This window comes from Tubulanus polymorphus, chromosome 7, assembly GCF_964204645.1.
Source record: "Tubulanus polymorphus chromosome 7, tnTubPoly1.2, whole genome shotgun sequence".
Classification (NCBI taxonomy): Eukaryota; Metazoa; Nemertea; class Palaeonemertea; order Tubulaniformes; family Tubulanidae; genus Tubulanus; species Tubulanus polymorphus.
The window spans coordinates 16,893,512-16,912,734 of record NC_134031.1 but is presented as its reverse complement, the minus strand read 5'-3'; the positions used below and the strand labels follow the sequence as shown (position 1 = coordinate 16,912,734).

At 40.1% G+C, this 19,223-nt stretch overlaps 1 protein-coding gene across 2 annotated transcripts; it reads right to left on the bottom strand.

Annotated features, from left to right (window-relative positions):
- Positions 1-1,216: 1,216 nt before the first annotated feature.
- LOC141908976 (bromodomain-containing protein 2-like) lies at positions 1,217-18,915 on the bottom strand. Of its 2 annotated transcripts, none has more exons than XM_074799282.1 (21): positions 18,568-18,915; positions 17,582-17,612; positions 17,436-17,492; positions 17,100-17,315; positions 16,601-16,747; positions 15,331-15,642; positions 14,423-14,716; positions 13,976-14,077; positions 13,525-13,653; positions 12,829-12,999; positions 11,800-12,325; positions 10,522-10,686; positions 10,305-10,436; positions 9,769-9,900; positions 5,840-5,997; positions 5,013-5,244; positions 4,287-4,625; positions 3,835-3,935; positions 3,567-3,716; positions 2,883-3,161; positions 1,217-2,276 (listed from the first exon to the last, which is right to left on the bottom strand). In XM_074799282.1, the coding sequence occupies exons 1-21, from the start codon at positions 18,630-18,632 to the stop codon at positions 2,211-2,213; spliced, it is 3,804 nt and encodes a 1,267-aa protein (XP_074655383.1). In that variant the 5' UTR covers positions 18,633-18,915; the 3' UTR covers positions 1,217-2,210. The 2 variants fall into 2 exon arrangements, with proteins under 2 accessions (XP_074655383.1, XP_074655384.1); XM_074799283.1 differs by having other exon boundaries at positions 9,769-9,897.
- Positions 18,916-19,223: the final 308 nt, after the last annotated feature.

Sequence of the window (19,223 nt, the reverse complement as noted above, 5' to 3'; positions counted from 1 at the left end):
GGTAGATATAAATATGGCGGAAACGATGCTTCTTTTTCGAGCGAAAAAAAAAAAATGAAACGAACAAACCGAATACGTTTTTTTTTTCGACGATACAAATTAAGTGATGGATGATATAATATAATATAATAGCAAAATCTATCCTTTTTTTTAAGTACAAATGGTGTGTAATAACTATGAACATGACGACATCGGCAAGAAAATCGACACAACACCACTAGATCAATCAGTTAATTATACACACACACACACGAAACGATGTTAACATATACATTTTTTCGCAAGTGTTAGAAAGTGATTATCTGAATGCAGCGCGCAAACGCCACGATAGTAAAATGCATTCTCGTGAATTCAGTTTCGATTACCTACAACAGCGTATATGTATTTACAGAAAACTCTGCTCGCAAAAACCCAACCAGATGAGCCGTCGGCTGTGCGCACCGGTAATTAAGGCTAAATCCGTTCAAATTATTCTTCGTTACGGGTGAAAAAAATGATTCTTTTATATCCGTTCGTAAATATCTGATCTAAGGATAAATAATTAACGAAGAAATGAGAATACCTCGCGTTTGATATTTTGAGGTACGAAATAGGGCCAAATAAAATAGACATCCGTTGATATATGGGTTTTTTTAGGTAGCGTCAATGAACAAGTAATTAAAAGGATATATATATATATATATATTTTATTGTTATCATTGACATCAATTAGAAAATACTGATTTATATGAAATGCATTTTTTGTTGCTCGAGGCATATTTCGTAGAGGCTTTTTTTTGGCTACAAACGAACGCAGTCATACACTATGAAGCGGTGGTGGACGAATATGCATGAAATTAAAACAGTTCTACACCGGATGAAACAACATTATAGGATTCAAAAATGAAAAAATTTTTCAATCTGATATGAGGAATGAACTCGAGTTCGCATTAACTAAAATGCACCACTTTTGACACGAACGAGTAACCTTATCATTTTTCGTCGTCTATCAAATAATCCTCATTTCTAAAATAGCCACGAGGAGCACAGTTTCTTTTTTGGGGGAGGGGGAAATCAAACCAAATATTTATCATCGATACTCCGACACCAATTAATAAATGTAAATTACAAAACACGAAGAAGCAAATCAACGAACGAAAAAAAAAAAAAACGACCGACAAGTTTGTACCAAACATAGCACCGAGTTTGCCTTATACACGCACACACACACACACACACACACACACACAGACATATACGTACAAATATTCATCATCGTTATACATCGTATTCATCATCGAGTTAGATAGGGAAAAATTTAAACTTTCAAGACTCAAGACTACAATTATAAATGCAAATTTGTTCACAGTTTTTTTTCTTTTTCAAGTATTTCGAGCGTGACAACATCTCTCGTTAAGTCGTCACCATCGCCTACACAGATAATATGTACATATATATTACTTATACATATACCGTAGTGCTATAATATAAGCATACACGGTCAGGACACGATCATTTGTAAAACGGAAGAGCCATACAGCTTCAACGAATACCAACTATTCAATTGCATTTGCATAAAGTCTACGCGCGACAATTTCGTCACAAATAAATTCAATTTCTCGTTATTCTATTTTTTTGGCGATAAAAACTATCTGCATTTTCCAAAGATTTGCACCAAATTAGTGCTGTTTCGAGGGCAGATAAGGTTTTTAATAGACCATTGCTGGTGATCTAGAGTTTCCCATCGACTAAGTTCGAAGTGTACATTGATATGCATGATATATATGAGCTAGGTCGCCATCTAGTGTCTATGAGAAACTCGAAACGATTTACGGCAGATTTACAAAAAAGCGATTTGTCCGATTCGAAGAACGACATCCAGCCGAAAGTGAGCTCAATTCATAAATAAACGCATTTTATCACAGGCTTTCTGCTCAATTCAGTTTACAAATAAATTACAAGCGAAATCTAGATTTTAGCCAACTGGTTATCGGTGATTTTCGAGTCGAGATTTTCTCGGTTTCATTCATTTTTCGAGCTTGCGAGGGTCGATTTAAGTAAGAGCAGTACGTTGCCTTTACGCCGCGGAGTTCGCGATGAGTTTTTTAAGTACGACAGGTAGATGATGACTACCATGCTGACTGACCGACTGACACGGGTTGTATATATTGATCTGCACCGATTGTTCCATAAATAATTTTTTTTTGATATCCTATACGGGGAGCGTATTGTTAAAGCATCTCTTCGAACGAAGCCATCAATTCGCTCTGAGCGTTCATGTCGATACGATTCACTTGCTGCAAAGATACGAAAAGAAAAGACGTTCAGTCACTTCACGGTCGTTCGCGCCATAACTTCAATTAATTCAATTTCTAAAATCCGTGCAATGTTAGAGCAGTGAAATACCAAGGCCAAGAGATCAAAAGAAAGTTTGCCAATGATAATAATTTGTTTAGTAGAGTAATTTGTTACAAAATCACCCGATTTCAATATAAGAGTATGGACTTTCACCAAGCCTTCTCATAATCAAATCATATACAGTTGTAGTCTTGATAACAAGATTGTCGTGAATAACTAATCATCATTTAAGTTCATGAATGAAACAGGCTCAATGAATGAACATGCAATCTCTCAACTACAGGGTGCTTCAATAATATGTGATACACCTGTCAATGTCCAGAGAATCAATTGAAACACAGCCACGCGTGAAGAAAGCGCGACCACAATTACGCGGCGCATGGAATGGACATCCGATACTTAATTAATTCTTAACGAGATTTCTAAGATAGCCTCCTAATTATCAAGAAATTACGAACGAAAGCTGGTATTTCACACATCTGTAGAGTAATAACAGCTACGAACAGATGAAGTGTAATATAGATTCGACAGTGTGTGATACGCACCGCAGCTCGACGTCGTCGTTCCTGTTCTCTCAATCGGTCCCGTTCTTTCTGAGCCTGTATCGGATCCGGTCGTTGTGTTTGTTGTTGTGTTTGTTGTTGTTGTTGAGTCGGTTGCGTTTTGAGTTGTTGTTGCTGTTGCATTTGAGCGCGACGCGCACGATCCAGAGCCTCTTCCTCTTCTCGTTCCCTGAGTCGTTCCTGTTCAGCTCGGATTCGTTCGCGTTCGATCTGTTCCCTTTGAGCGCGGCGTAAATCCGCCTGCTCGCGTTGAGCTCGTTCCTAAACAAACAGTTTTTGTTTGCATTAAAAAACTTTTTATCTTCCCTAAGTGTTTTAATTGATATTTTTACACATAACTTCCTTATTTTCAAGTAACCAATTCTCAATTACTTCATGTCCCCCACCTCCCAATGAAATAAGAAATATCTTATTTTCAAATGACACATTCATTTTTCACGAATCACGTATTGACGAAGTAATGGGTGGTCAATAGCATATCCGAATTCCCAGAGTTTTCCAGGTTTTTGGAAACATTCATCAAATACAGTTTTTTTTTCTAAGTTTCCCAAATTTCCCAGGTTTTCCAGGTCAATGGCTGTCCTGTGCTTTATATTTCCAAATCCCCCTATCGCAATCATCGAACTCTAACCCCACACTGCGTTAAGTATTAGTTAGCTTGCTTACTCGCTCTTCCTTTTCCTTAGCTGCCTTTTTAAACTGTTCAAAACTATTCATTGCTGTAGTTTTGCGCTGAGCACTCCCTGATTGTCCGGTTTGTTGACTGCCAAGGTTTGCGAGACTTGACCAACTGTTCATATTTCTTATTTTGACGTCCTGCAAACGGAAACAATCCCTCGTAACATGTTTAGCAAGACAGACACTCAATGAAATAAATGAGGTAGAGCTTCGCAATGCGTCGCCAGTACTCGATCGGTTAAATGAATGAAATTACCTTTTTTTGAGTTGCGTTTGAGGTTTCTGGTTTTCTCAGATTAACAGCAGTAGATGATTGCGATGAAGATGTGCCGAAGATTACGCCGACACCACTGGATGCTAGAATATTATATAAGAGAATATCAGTACCTCTACCCTGCAATGCGGTGTATAATCCAATCTATATTGCCTGTACCCGCCCCACGGTGTATGGTGCATCCACATCTAATTGCTAATTAGTTTAAATCTCTAGACGGATGGTAACACTGACCAAATATTGTGGAATATTAGTAAACTACCAATACACCACAATGGTATGTCCCTTTTGTTTATACGCTGCAGTGCGGTGGAATTTTTCTAACTATCTCCGGTTATATAGGGTAGCAAACTGTCAGTTGCTAAATAATTAACATGTACACTCATGACGAAATCTGTTCAGAAGAGTTCAGTCTAGATAGTTGAAATACTTACAAACAGTAGCACCAGGCGGCGCTGGTTTTGGACTAGGTTTCGGACTATTGGAATCGTCAACGGACATCCGATGAAGCGAGTCTCGACGATCGATCGCAGACGGCGTCGTCGATATCGGCACGGGCGTCGCCGGCGGTTCCAGCTTCGGCTCAACGAACGCAGCAGGCGGCGTCGTGGTTGCCATGGAGATCAGTGGAGGTGGAGAGGTGGGTGGTTTTACTGATGTGAGCAGCGTGGATAATGTCGAACTGGAATTTGTATTAACGTTACTACTGACCGGCGCAGGCGGCTGGGGCAAAGATTGCTGAGGTGCTGGCAAGACTGGTGAAGTTGATACTACTGTAAGCGGAAATAAATATTATTTTTATTATCTATTACCAGGTATATTGCGCTAGTTCCACATTCATAACATTTCAGGGTGGCAACTTTTTTGTTATTTGCTTTTCCCCCCGACATGAACGGCAAGTTGTTTTGCCTGATTTGATCTGCTACAGAATCCAAACAATTAGCGAAATCAAACATGTAAAACATGCACAGAAACTATTCAATACATGTGTTCTTACGCAAATTCCCCTGACTTTAAAAAAAAATGAAATCCCAAGATACCCAGGTAAGTGGATGCTTTTAATTTTACTTCTTTAAATTTGAAATGAATATCAGTCAATACAAAATTCTACTATCGGTACTACAAATAAACTTATCTCTACACTGAAGACGCAGACCTACCTGGTGGTTTTGGTTGAGGTTTGGCAGTTGCTGTGGCTGTAGGCCGACTAGGTTGTGCAGGTAATACGTGGCCCATTGATCTCGTAGGAGTAGGTGGAAGAGAAGTGTCGACGGCGGCGACCGGATCGACGGCCATCGGTTCCGGCGCCGGTTGTTGTTTTTTGTTCGCCGCCGTTACAGCCGCGGCCGCGCCTTTTTTACGACTACGGGCAGGAGATCGTCTCGGACTAGTCTTTAAAAATCAATAACAAATTCCCATTAGCATCGACCACTATCCCCTCATCTATCCTGCTGGATACTTCAAAACTAAGTCGAATCGCGGGGGGCGATTTGTCTTCTCAAAGTCAGTAGACTATTGCCTTAGATTTACCCATGACCAGTACAAGATATTACAAATTTTCTTATTCCAATTCATCACAACAACTCACCCCTGCTCCCAACTACCCCGAAATTTGTGTATCGCTAACCAGACCACCTCAGTGCCTCACTTTGTAGTAGTTTTCAGCACAAATAACAGTAACTTGACATCAAAACTAATCATTTAATGGAAAATGAACTAGAAATCATTCCCATTTTGAGAGCATTTTGATAATTTTGGTAGTGATTGAGCTGTCAAGAGAGTAGTCAATACTTCTCTCAAATAGTAATAGTTGTCAGGTATGTGTACCGGTAACTCAAGAGAGAATTTATTCAGCGCATGCAGAGTCTACCATTTAGAAGATTGAACAGAAAAACCAATCGCGGATCAAAATCTTACGAATGCACTTTTAAAAACCAAATATTTCAGAATAGCCCCCCCGACGCGACTCTCCTCTCTTTATACTCACCCTATTAGTAATTACTGGTGGCGGCGCTTGAACAGCTTCTGGGTTAGATTGTTGTAGAAGGGGTGGAGGAATAGGAGCTATGTTCACTGACGCTGCTGATGATGCATTTTCAGTGTGAGCAGTGGTCTTATTATTTTCAGGTAATTTAGACTTCGCTTCTGGAAAACAAATTGCGGGACATTGGTGACTAACTGCTCTTCTCGTCAAGTGGGTCATCGGGACAAGTGACTTAAATATGAAATAGAGTAGACTAGAGGAAATAAGGTCACGGATTATTTGAATGATTATTTTTCATATTTCTGCGAACATCCCAGACTTCGTAATCCTCATTGTTATCAGCCTTGAATCCTCTATCACACAGCCACCTTCAGTCAGCATAGCTCAGCAGATCATAATCCAACGCAAAAATTGAAAGACGGCAACTTCCTAAGCTCCAGAAAGCGACAAGATGATCTCACTTGCTCGATAATGGTCGTAATCAGCATTTTGAGACGACCCCCCTCCAATAGGTCCAAAATGGATTATCAAATCGTTACCTTCGTACGAGCAAGTAAGATCAAGCGAACTGCATTCTATCTACACGGGCCTTTCCATTCTGAAGATCACATTCACTGTAAATCAAATGCAAACCATTTCCCAACAAAATGTTCACAACAAGTTTTTACATGAATTCAAAATCAAAAGGTTCAAGCTATCACAGATTTCGAGAACACTGTCCTAAATTTTTTTTTGTCCAGTCGTGTGTGATCATAGCCATAAACCTAATATTCCGTTTTTGAATTATGTTTACATCTAGTTTACAGTTTACGTTTTGTACCGAAAAGTTGGTCCTTATCATTGTAGAATGTGTTTTTGGCCCGGTGTAGTAGTAGCATGCATGCACGCACATTCGCACTCCTGACAAAAGAAATGAAGACGTTGAATTTATTTAGCATGGACACAAAAATTTTTATTATGACATAGAGAGAAGAGAGGAGCACTGTCTGTATTTATCGTATGTACAACAACAGTCTTTTTTTTTCCGGTTTTTCTTACGTACGCGGGACACTTATCAACTGATGAAACCAGTGACTAGGAGCATCTCTATTAGAATAACGTTATCATCGTATATACAAAAGTAAAAATCGAATACAAAAATTCTATTTGTTTTTTTTTTTTTCGTTTTTCTCTCCACTGAATTGTTACTAGTCTCACGGTTCCGATCAAGCGTCACAGTCGCGGCGACGACGGCCACAAAATGTTTTTTTTTTTTAAACGAAGAAGACAGAACTTAGGCCAGGAGTGCGATGTGTACACGTGAATGACGATGATGCAAGTAAGGCCAGCTTTAAAACGAAATTTTCGTGATTTCGGGTAACTGGGCCGATAACGTAGATCGTGCGGCCGACCCGACCCGACCCGGCCGGGCGGAGCGTTCGAAAAACGCTCTGAACTGAGCCCAACGCGAAACTACCGGTGATAACTACTCGGGTCATCGGAGATCGGATTTTAAATACAGTTCACAACCCTCACGCATATACAGACATTTACAAGCACTCACTGCTAACTGCTTATCGGTACAAAAATAAATCTTCATGCGTTTGTTCCATCTATTGATAAACCTTAGCGCCATACACCCATACACACTCATACACATGATTATTATAATTATATATTTATATATATATACACGTACACCAGCCAAAAAATCTAAAAAGCTGGCCTCGCTTGGTAAAAACACATTCTGCACTCATAGGCCAAGATAAAAATCACTCGAGTCCATCGAAACAAAATCATCAAACAATCCGTTTTCAAAAACCGAGTTCGACGAATTTTTCGCGTCGACGATACGTGAAGTAGAATTTTGATTGTCTTTATAATTGAATTTAAGAGAAGAATAAGAACAGATCGAATCGAGTAATTTTGTTTCGGACTGAAATGATGGAAAAATTTCACAGTCAAGCGCACTTTCCGACCACTGGGCAAAACAAACGCGGCAAATACATCATCACAATTCAACGAGGCTTTAAACGATTTTTCAAAAACCGAAAGACGTATTTGTCGTATCGTCGAGCGCAATGGTCATTCGAAAGCGCGCGGTCTTCATTAAGATAAATTTTGTCGCTTACGAGACTGCGGACCTATAGGAAATACCAGAATTTCTGAACTTGCAAGCGATATTTCCGATAGACCGACAGCTTCATTTAAAATGCCATAATGTACTACAATATATATATATATATATATCTATATATTGCGTAATCGTAACTTTCGTAGGAGTAAAAAAAAAACAGTATATTTTTTTCCCTTTTTCTAAGATTTCGAAGATATTTCTACCCCCAACAGATGTGAATCTATGTCCATGAAACTTCTATTATATCGCGGTATATGAATTGGATACACTGATGAACTGCAGACAGTCGATACGAATTCGAATGAATGATGATTAAAATGAATATTGTGTAGATGAATGAAATGAATTTCTATGAAATGTTTTTTTACAAATTTGTTTAGGGTACAATAAATAACGAGTTCGACGTCTAACACTTTTTCCATATTTAATTACTTTTTTTTTTAAACATCGTTTTCTCAAATGTTTCACTCTTTATATAAAATAATACACGTGCGATAAAACATTCTTTTTTTTACATCCTATCTATACAGCTTTTTTATAATTCCCCGAAACAGAAATTTTCTACGCTCGCAAATGCATATTCTGGATACACCTTTTTTTTCAACCGACAACGCGGATTTTCCTTCTTTTTATACTTTAAACCCCATATTCATCAAAAATAATCGGCAATAACAGTTGGAATCATGATTTCACGGAACAGTTTCGATCGAGATTTACACGACGATCAGCGGATCAAACTACCCGGGCATTCATCGATACAAATCATGAAGTAATACTTGAAATCAATAAGACATTTATCAATCATCCATTTTTTGTTATAAAATACTCGCAAAACCAATTGCTCGAAGGCAGGCACAAAATACTAATAAGGAGCGATCAATTTCACCACCAAAATTTCGAGTCTTCCGAACGCGACGCCTAAACTAGGCACATTAGAAATAATGAGAACAGTGGAACCAGGTTATAACAAATTATCCATTGGAATAATTTATCCAAGTTCATAGCTTCAGACCAGACTACCCGATATCTCTAATTGTAGTACTAAAGTTTATCCGACTTCAATTGAAAATGAACAGGAAATTATTCCGATTTCGAGAGTATCTTATGGGAGTAATTGATCCCTCGAAAAAGAACCCGCAAATATTTTCAAAGACTTTCTTCACGCATGCTTCTAGCAAACATTCCATCAGACATTGAATGGATGTACGTATAACTAACTCATTGTTGTAACAAGGTTCCACTTCGGATCATATTCGTTCGACCCTAAAATTTATTACAACTCAACATAATGCAGTAGTACATCGGTTCATTTCTCGCACTTTTACATTTTCGCTTTAAAACATGATCAAAATTGCGCGAACTGCCATCAAAATTTTCGAAATAAACCAAAAACGAATAATTTTCGCATTCGAATTAACTAAATCAGAACAGAGGAACGATGATTTTTTTCATCGGAAAATTTGAAATTTCAACATATCTACGATTCGGCGAAAAAATTTGTATGCAGTTGTTAATGAAATACTAAATGACAAAACGCAAGAAATGAATCGCTATCGATCGCAGATTAAGCCCTTAAACAATGGAAGGCTACTTCAATTACACGATTATCACAGCAGAAGACACGACACTATTCCACTGCTATTCGGCCATGACGCCGTACACCTGACCCTGACACCAGGTGGCCGTGACCAGCACTGCTTTTGTTTTCTCCTTTTCATTTCGTTTTTTTTTTGTTGGCGAAACGAAATGAAACGACAGACAGACAGACAGAGAGACCGTGTTTTTTTTTTTTTCTGAAAATGATTAGGGATCTAACCTGATTCCGAATCACTCGTATCTGACGTATCGCTCGAACTGCTATCACTGCTGCTGTCGCTGTCCGACGAACTACTGCTGCTGGCGCTCAGACGACTGTGACCGCCGACGACGTCAACGTGCGAACTTTCTTCTGAAATCAACATACGCGCGATTAAACAACGAACAACGAAAGAAACGTTCGATGCCGACCTCTGCAAACATGGCTCCCATGTAGTTACATGAATTAAAAATTGGTGATTTTTCCATCTTCCCCAATGGAAATAGGGCCCTCAAGAAAATGAACAGATACCGATATCACTTGGTTATCGGGTTATGGCAATTTTCAAAAGAAAAATTGAAGAAAGTAGCCGTCGGTAAATGAATTTCCAATTTCCCTGATTCGACGAAATTCGATCAAATTCCCAAATTAGTTTCAAACGGTGAAATAATCAAAATTCCCAAGTTTTTTTTTACCAAGTACTAAGGCCGGGAACCATGCAAGCGAGGCAGTCGCGAAAAATATCTCGACGATTGATATCAGAACTCGAACGATACCTTTTTTCGTTGAGGTTTGTTTTTTAGTGCTGCCTCCTAATTGTCCGGTCACGTCTTGTAATCGTTTCTCTAATTCTTGTTTCTTCTCTTTTTGTAGCTCTTGTTTCGATTTGCCCGGTGTGTTTCTCTTGGCTGGAAAATAAAGCGCCAGGTTCACGTGAATTGTTACGCACTTTTTCGATAACGATAATGTTTGCGCTTTTTTCCGAATACTTACAATAAAACTTTTTCTTTTTCAGACAGGACATCACATACGCTTCCAGCTCCCTAAGGGTCGATGGTTTCAGTGTTTCGAAGTCTATCTCAATTTCATCAGGATTGGAATCTCGTAGGGACGGTTCACGGGACTGGATAATGTGTACAACCCGTCCTAACTTATCACCTATAAAAATACAGCGATAGATATTACAATCAACGAACTCGACAACTCGACGTGGAATGGAGTGTAACACGAGAGCGACAGCGCGCGAGTTCAGCTGTTCTTAATGACCTTATAATCCTAATAGATCAATAATCAATTTCTAACGCAAACACATCGAGAAAATCTGCGCGAGCACAACTCTCCAAGCGAAAATAAACAGTGATAAATGGTTACCTTGCATTTCGAAACGGATAAAAAAACCTTTTTATTATTCAATTTCCTTCTTTGAGTGTGTGCGTGCGCGAGTGCAGAGATTCCATTCGACATATTTGCGATTAATGATTTGAAAAGGGGGCGGGTAGGGGTCATCAGAGAAGCCCAATGATCATACCAGCCGATGATAACTCGTAATCGCATTTCAAGCGACAGAACGTCGTTATCCACGCGGTTTTACGAGTTACACAATCAGTGGTCAGATGACACGCATGATTTGGTACAAACTCATCATTTAACTCTTGCAGCTTGGATAACAACGGTGACCAGAACGGGGGGATCGGGGCATCGAAAAAAAAAAAACATCGATCCACATTGTTGAAAATAAAACATCGAAATTGACATTTAAAACGTCTGACTCGTCGCTATAATTACGTGTATATATGCCCTTTTTATTCATATTATAAAATAGATATAATTCAGTCTGAATTCACGACCGAAATAAACACATATTCACTGATTATTAAACGAACATTAACAATAGAATAAATATTTTCACTCCCATTGACTAGAACGAAACTATAACAGACTGCGCTCAAGTTAGATCGATATCTTAAATTTATTTTGCCGACAATGAGGAAATTCAAACTGAATGAATATCGTCCGGAATTTCGACGAATTTTCGTGGTTCATAAGATCAGACTTGAGCAGAGTCTATCGTATATACAAATCCGAAGCCGGCGTTAAATTCGCAAATCCGCCACGAGGCGAATAAGCGAATAGAAATTACCGCTCGACTCCCGATGACTAGAAATACACTGTTATATATATATATATCGATTAATAATTCAATAATAATCCGCCGGTGCGTTTAGTAAAATCCGTCATTTTTTTTTTAAACAAACTCCCGGATGGTCTCACCTGGCAGTTTGTTGATGTCTAAACTAAGTTGCCGTTTTTCGTCGTATGTCATGGGCTTCGCATTGTCCTCGTCCTCGCTGTCGAAAGCCGGCGTCGCCGTTTTGTTCTTTTTCGACGTTTTACTGTTCGACCGCTGTCGTTTGACGGTCGAACCGGAAGGCGTTTTCGGCGTCTTTGCGTTCGCTTTCGTTTTATTCGGCGCGGCGCCCGATTTCGCCGCTTTAGGCGTCTCTAACACAAGCGCGGGTACCGACGGCGATATAACGTTCGAACCGAGGACGGGCGCCGCAGCCGCGACCGCCGCTCCGGACGGCGTCGGTATCGACGGCAACGCGGACGTCGGCGCCGTGTACGCCGTCGTCGACGGCAATGTCGCCACGGGAGCGATCGGCTCCACTTTTTTATCCTTATCGTTATTTCGATCAGTCCGAGATTCCCGCTTTTTCTTTTTACGTTTTTGTTTTTCACGACTTTTAGCTAAATGTTCCTGCGTTAATTGACCTAATTGTTCCTGAACCGCTTTGAGCTGAAAATAAACAATACATTTCTCGTATCAATCTCTGATACAGGCAGTGACCAGATTGGGTCGACGCGCAGCAAATAAAAAAGTCCCTTATTTTCTAAATAATATATTGATAAAACCTCTTCACAAAATCTGTCAAAAAATCGAAATCAAAATCTTTCACAATTCAGTTGTTAGTTTTCTCGAATAAATATATGAAAGATCAAAGAACGCAGTATTTCTAAGAACAAATAATAATCGCATACAATTCTAGGATCGCCACACATCAGGGAAATGAGAATGTTTCAGAGAAGTCCAAAGATCATTCCGTCGGAATTCAAACACAGGATCAGTTTACAGCCGGCAAAACGTCGGCAGAAAACGTCAACCGGTGCCGAAACCCGGGGTCAGATGACACGCATGATTATAGGCACAACCTCATCATTATCATAATCACGAACAAAACCCTTTCTATCGAATTAACCCTCGACGTCACGAATAGAGAAATCAAGTAATATTCTTCCTACCTGCTCTTGCAATTCGCGCAGACGTTTTTCGCGTTCGGCTTCGCTGTCGTCCGAATCGCTCGAATCCGACATCTCCGAGTTTTCGCTGTCGCTGTAGTCGCCCTTCATGCGCTCGTTCTCCGAGACGAGCGGTTCGTCCGGCATCCGAGCGTACCGTAACTCGAACACATCCTAAAACAATCAATCAACTTCGTTATAATCATGTCACAAGGCTTTACACGTATCTATTGTATAAGTTCGATCTCAAACCTATAGAAAACCCCTTTCAGTGCATTTCACACACAATACGGCGTATAATGGACAAGCCATACAGTGCTGCCATCTGTTGAACAGTTAATATACATTTGGAAAGATGGCAGCACCAGTCAAACATTTCAAACTCTTAGGCAGGTTTCCGATTGTACTCCGAATTTGTATTTCCGGAATAGGACCTCTCTACCAGCCTGGTTATAGCTGATTTACAGATTGAGCATATCTGGAACAGGTTGAGTAAATTCTGGTCGAAACAAACGCACCAGAAGAGAATTCGGCAGAGACCAATTGTAACCTGCCTCAGTAACTACGCATACACTGTGCCATGGGGCAGATAGGTGTAATATCGAGGTGCTTCATACACTATACACCAGATTGTGATATCTTTATTTTCTTAAGGCAAAGGAGCATCAGAGTATGGAAACGATTAAAATATACGTGTACCTGTAATTTTTTAGCCATCGCCACAACGTCGCTATCGGGAGGATTATATCGGTAACAATTCGTAAATATTAATCGTACATCTTCGGCGAAATCGTTCGCCATCCTATATTCACGCGTTTCCATCTTCGTCTAAAAATTACACACGTCGTTAATCTCTAAATTCTACTAGTATTTCTTTCACAACAGGGTTCATACTGATCAGGGAATCTCAAATGTCTCAAGAATATCTAAGATTTTCTTTGAAAATTGACATTTTAAGACATCCTCAGTTTCTTCTTAAAGGGGTTCCTCAAGTCAGCGAGAACCGCACATCAAAAATTCCATGATTTTCAAGATAAGTCAGAATACCAGAAATTCCCTTGAGGGAAAATTAAATTCAGGGCTCCAAGTTTTTTCCCTGATCCGTAAGAATCCTGTTAGTTAACTAGAAATATTCAAATTCGACTCCTACCTTTATTGTGCCCAGATCCATCGGTTTCTTAATAATTTCATGGTAATCGTTTAAGCCGAGTAGAGACGCGTCGACCGGTTTATAAAAAGGCCACGCGTAACCCTGTAAATCACACGAGGAGAATAGCTATAATTTCTCTACCCAATTCACAACACTTTTTCTTTCACAGGGATTCCACTTTACACCGATTCATCCCAGTTATCGCCGATTTTTTTCCATGTTATAATTCCACCCAAGTAAATCCCGAGGAATTCCTTGTTTTCGAATGTCAGAATTTATTCATTCTTCATGAATCCCGTATTGAAAACATATCCAAATTCCCTTATTTCCAGGTTTTTAATGGCAAAATCTGTCAAATTCTCAGAGTTCTCACTGATTTTTCTAATTGCCCGTGTTTGCCGGGTGAGTGGCCACCCTGTTTCCTTAAGAGACAACAATAAAACTTACAGCATGTTTCTTGGCGTACAATTCCTTCAGCAAGACGTTACAGTATTTCATTTGCTCGCCCATCTTGCCCTTTTTGCTTTTCGTACTATGCTGCGCCTGGTCGTCGGGTAGGTCTTTCTTCGGACGTTTGATCGGACGACTGCTCTCGCGTCGGTTCTGAACTTTCACCGGCGTCGCCTCGTCGAACGACGGGAAGTCGTACGGCGACGGCGTTACGGACGTCGTCTGAGTCGGAGGTAGTACCATCGTTTTACCGCCGACCGGGTCCGCTTTACGCTTCACTCCTTTTTTCGTCTAATTGATATATTAAATTCAGAAACAATATTTGAAATTGTCCTCAATTTCACACAAGGGGTCCGAGCGTCGTAATCAGCCTTCGAGACAAACAGCTAATTTAAGGTACTGGGCCCAGTTTCACAAAAAAGTTTAACTCTTAAATCGATTTAATTCCTTCGTTAATTCAGTTTATCTTAAATCGATTGAGGCCTTAATCCTTTTTGTGAAACTGGGCCCTGGGAATATATATACTCTTTCACAATCCAGACGATAGAAATCACTCAATGATTAGTCCTATACAATCATTCACAGGAGTCTAGCATTTGCAGTAAGTAACAATGGTGACAGCTGTTAGTCTGACGGCTCTTGTGAAAGCTCCTGTTACAACGGGAGCTTGAAGAATGAACTGGTTTCAGCTTACAGCAGACCAGAATTCTTTGAGTATCCCTTCATAGTATTTATCAGCACGAATGACAGTATTTAGACATCGAAAACAGTAGTATAGTCGAAAATGCATCAGAATTCATTTTGATTTTAATTTTTAATTACTCATTTTGAGTAAATTGAAAATAATTTGAGCTCTTGGTAGTAATGGTATTGAGGAGAGTATTATAGTAAGATCTAGTACTTACAGGGGTCGGCACAACGATTGCTGAATCCGATGAAGCGACTGTCGACGACGACGCGTTAGTCGCGGCAATCGGCACCGGTATAACCGCCGGAGGGGGCGGCGGAGGCGGAGAAGGCGTCGGCGCCATCTGATTGGCCACGGCAGCTGCTGCAGCAACTGCTGCTGCGCGTTGGCCTTGACCTTGATTTTGACGTGCAGCTGCTGCTTTCACCGTTTTCTTTTGAGCCGGTATCACTTCGATTTCTTCAGGCGGCATCAACGACGCTTTCTGTAAGAATATCTTCTCCAACGTCTGCGCCATCAGACAAATATCCTGAAAATATACAAAACCAACCACTGTACATACTCAGGGTCCCATCTAAGCACTTGTCCTCCGATTGCCAGGGGCAAGTATATTCTCATCAGGGCATGTAAGTTATCATTATCACTTGTCCCCCGGGCTAGTGCAATTTTATGTCACAAAGCTTTTTTCCCACTCGATACAACGGATGATAGTGCCACCAATCGAACTGCCTGTGTAGAGCAGGTAGCTTTTGGAGGGGGCAAGCGAAATTTCAGATATGCTTGCCCCCCCCCCCCGGGCAAGTGGCTGTCATTCCTTAGATTGGACCCTGCATACAATACCGACATTGACTTTATTATCAAACCTGCTTAATCCAGATTTTGGTCTAATCCAGACGATATTTGCAGTCCATTTGTTCATTAATATTACGGGAAAATGAATCTTAATCCAAGTTAACGTAAACCGGATGGATTTCGTAGTTGGTCCCGAATGATCCGAATTAAGCAGGTTCTTCTGTATCGTAACGCATTTAGCTGCCATGCTGATCATACGATGCTACCTACAGTAGCTACTACCGCCAGATATTTCATAGCAGACAATAGAGCTATACTACGGTCGTCCATTGTTCATTGAGAATAAACATTTTGTTCAAATTGAAGAATCTACCTAGATAACTCGTAGGCGGTAGCTAACGTGCTTGATGGGCTATCTTAATTGTTTAGTTTCGTAGTTATTGAGGATGTTTAAGTTTCAAAGCTTTCGTGTTCAAAATATATGAAATAAGCTTAATTCAAATGCATAATGCTATTCGTTATATTATCTTACTCAACAAAACAGTAACACTGATAATTACATTGACATTAACCCATGAAAAGGATCAGCTAACTTTTTAAAACGGGGGATGATTTTCAGAGGGCGATACGAAAATGCTTGGGGCTACTGCAAATGGTTGACTTTTATCATACACATTCTAATCACATAAGCCTACCTCTCCAGGTTTGTTGTAGATGTAACAGTTCGTAAACATCATATTGAACTCTTCGAGGCATTCCTTTGCGCTGTAGTAGTAATTCGTTTCCAAGCGTTTTTTGATCGTGCCGAGATCCATCGGGTGTTTAACGATCTTGTGATAATCCTACAATTATTACGTTAACGAACGATGTTACAGATATCAGTTAAATCGGTATCACGCTACTCTAGGAACACCATCGGAGTCATTTTTATGGTTTTCGAAATAGGGATAATTTTGATTCGACGTCTCTCACGAACCGATGCTAGGAATGAAACAGGAGGGTATAGGGGTCATTCATTTATTATGTATGCATTAGGGGAGGGGGGTCAGTGCAATTGCGTACTGTTATGCTTAATGTATATGAAAAAATGGCCGATTTTGCGTACAGAGGGGGGTTGAAAAATTCGAATTTTATGCGTACGTAATAAATGAATGATCCCATATGTAATTGATAATGAAGCTGAACGGAACTTACAGGTAAATTGAGTCTCTGCGCATCGACTGGCTGATGGAACGGCCACGCGAACTGATGTTTCCATACACCTTTCATGACAGTTCTACACAGATATTGCAACTGGTTCGTGTTTCGGCCTCTTTTCGACGGTCCGTTCTTGCCTTTACTGTTGTTAGTTTCAGCAGTGGTGGAATTGGCACTGCCATCGTCACTCGCCGATCCGTTCTGTAAAGATGACTGTAGGTCAGAGAAATGTTATTGATTACCGATTGTATTAGCGATCTCGCGAAAACTACGACGCTTAAAACTCGAGAACAATAATCAGAAGCTTCTCACTCGGCCATCAACCCAACTAACCTTTGCAGTGTCCGGACAAGTTCTGCCTAATTTTTTACAGACGAGACAGGCATCATTCTGAAAAAGTTCGACGATAAAACATTAACATCGAAGATCAGTTTCGAATTGATTTCGCGCAAAAAAACGACTTTTAAATCGATACTTACTGAATCACCGTCATCAGTAGTAGCACCGTTCCTACAAGATCAAAATCAAAAGCGTGAATTATTGAAAATTTTCGAGTTAATGGGTCTTTGAAACTGTAATAAATAGCTTTTCCTCCGTCAACAGCTACTAGGACCACAACTCTATCTGTACTATTTTTGGGGCCCAAACTGACCGATTTCCAAAATCTGGGAAAATCACATTATAGTCCTATCTGACCGACAATTTTTCCAAAAAGCATTTAAATTCACCTATACCATCATAAGTACACTTCAGATTCCATAGTAATCTACCAAGTTCGATAATTTCAAACTCGACATAATTCAGAACTCAGGCGACAAGAAGGTCGTCATTTCGGCAAAATAGAAATTTTCAAAAACGATACAAAAAATTTCAAATGACGACAATAGTAAAATGTAGTATCAGATGCGATCATTGTTTCGTCCACCGCTCGTCGAGGGGGGTCGAAAATGGGATAAAATTTTGAGAATTGAAATCCGCAGCGGCCAGGGTAATCAGCCTGTAAGCATCAATTTTATAACTTTCCCATTGAAATGAATGAAAATAAACTGATCAACTAAATGCTGTACACCATTGGGAACATACATCGATAGTAGGAATCAGCATCTGCCTTCAACTAACCCAGAAAATCGGTCCAAAAAAGAGACTGGCATCATGGCTGCTGCCGATAATTAACGACGTACTACGCGTTTGAGCAGCAAATTTAAACGGGGGAAAACGAACCTTTCGTGATGCAATTCAGCAATTAAAGACATTGGTTTATAGGGAGGCAGACTTGGAGCGCTTAAGGGACGTACAATTTCGATTTGAAAACGTATACGAGAAGCGTAAACGATCAGAAATGTGGGACACTTTCAACGTTGCATACGAGGGCACCTTCACAATGGCGGCTGAGCGAGCATTGGATTTTTAATCGGCGATTTTAACGCTAAAATAGCCACAATACATTAAAAGGTTGAAACAGTACCCTGCAGCAACGTCCTGCGCATATTGCTTGTAGCCTTGCAGTGCCGGATGGGTCTTCGTATCCATTTTGATGCAGGATTCGGCCGGAACATTACCGGCCCTGATACCCTGTAATGGCTTCCGCGAGCTTGTCGATTGAGCTTTTATACTCGCTTTTGAAAACGACGATCTCTCATTGGTCGATTCAGGTCACATGGTTTCGTAGTACCCCGAGTTTTAGGAATTGGGCCCAAATTACCCTCTAGTTTTACTATTTAGGGTCGGGGTACGTAAGATAATGTCCTATCCTTTCGGCTTATGCGCGATAAGGGGAAATTTTTGCCGGCTAAAGATGCGAAATAGCGGCATTTGTTGAGACGCGACAGAAAATTACGCCAACAACCTGTGACTCAGCGTCGCGATAATGAGTTCTGATTGGTCAATAGAAACCACGTGAACGAGATTTTGGCATTACATTTTTCGAGATATACATGTAAATAAATGCCATAATAGCTCACGATTTTAATATCCCTATATTGAGATAATCAATTGATTTTGAAAATGCTATTTTTATATGGTAGGGCGATTTCCCGCGATTTTTGAAAGAGAACTGAGATCGCCGGCTCCATACACCACCGGGGTTCGAATCCAAACCACCTTTCACTTTTAGAGCACACG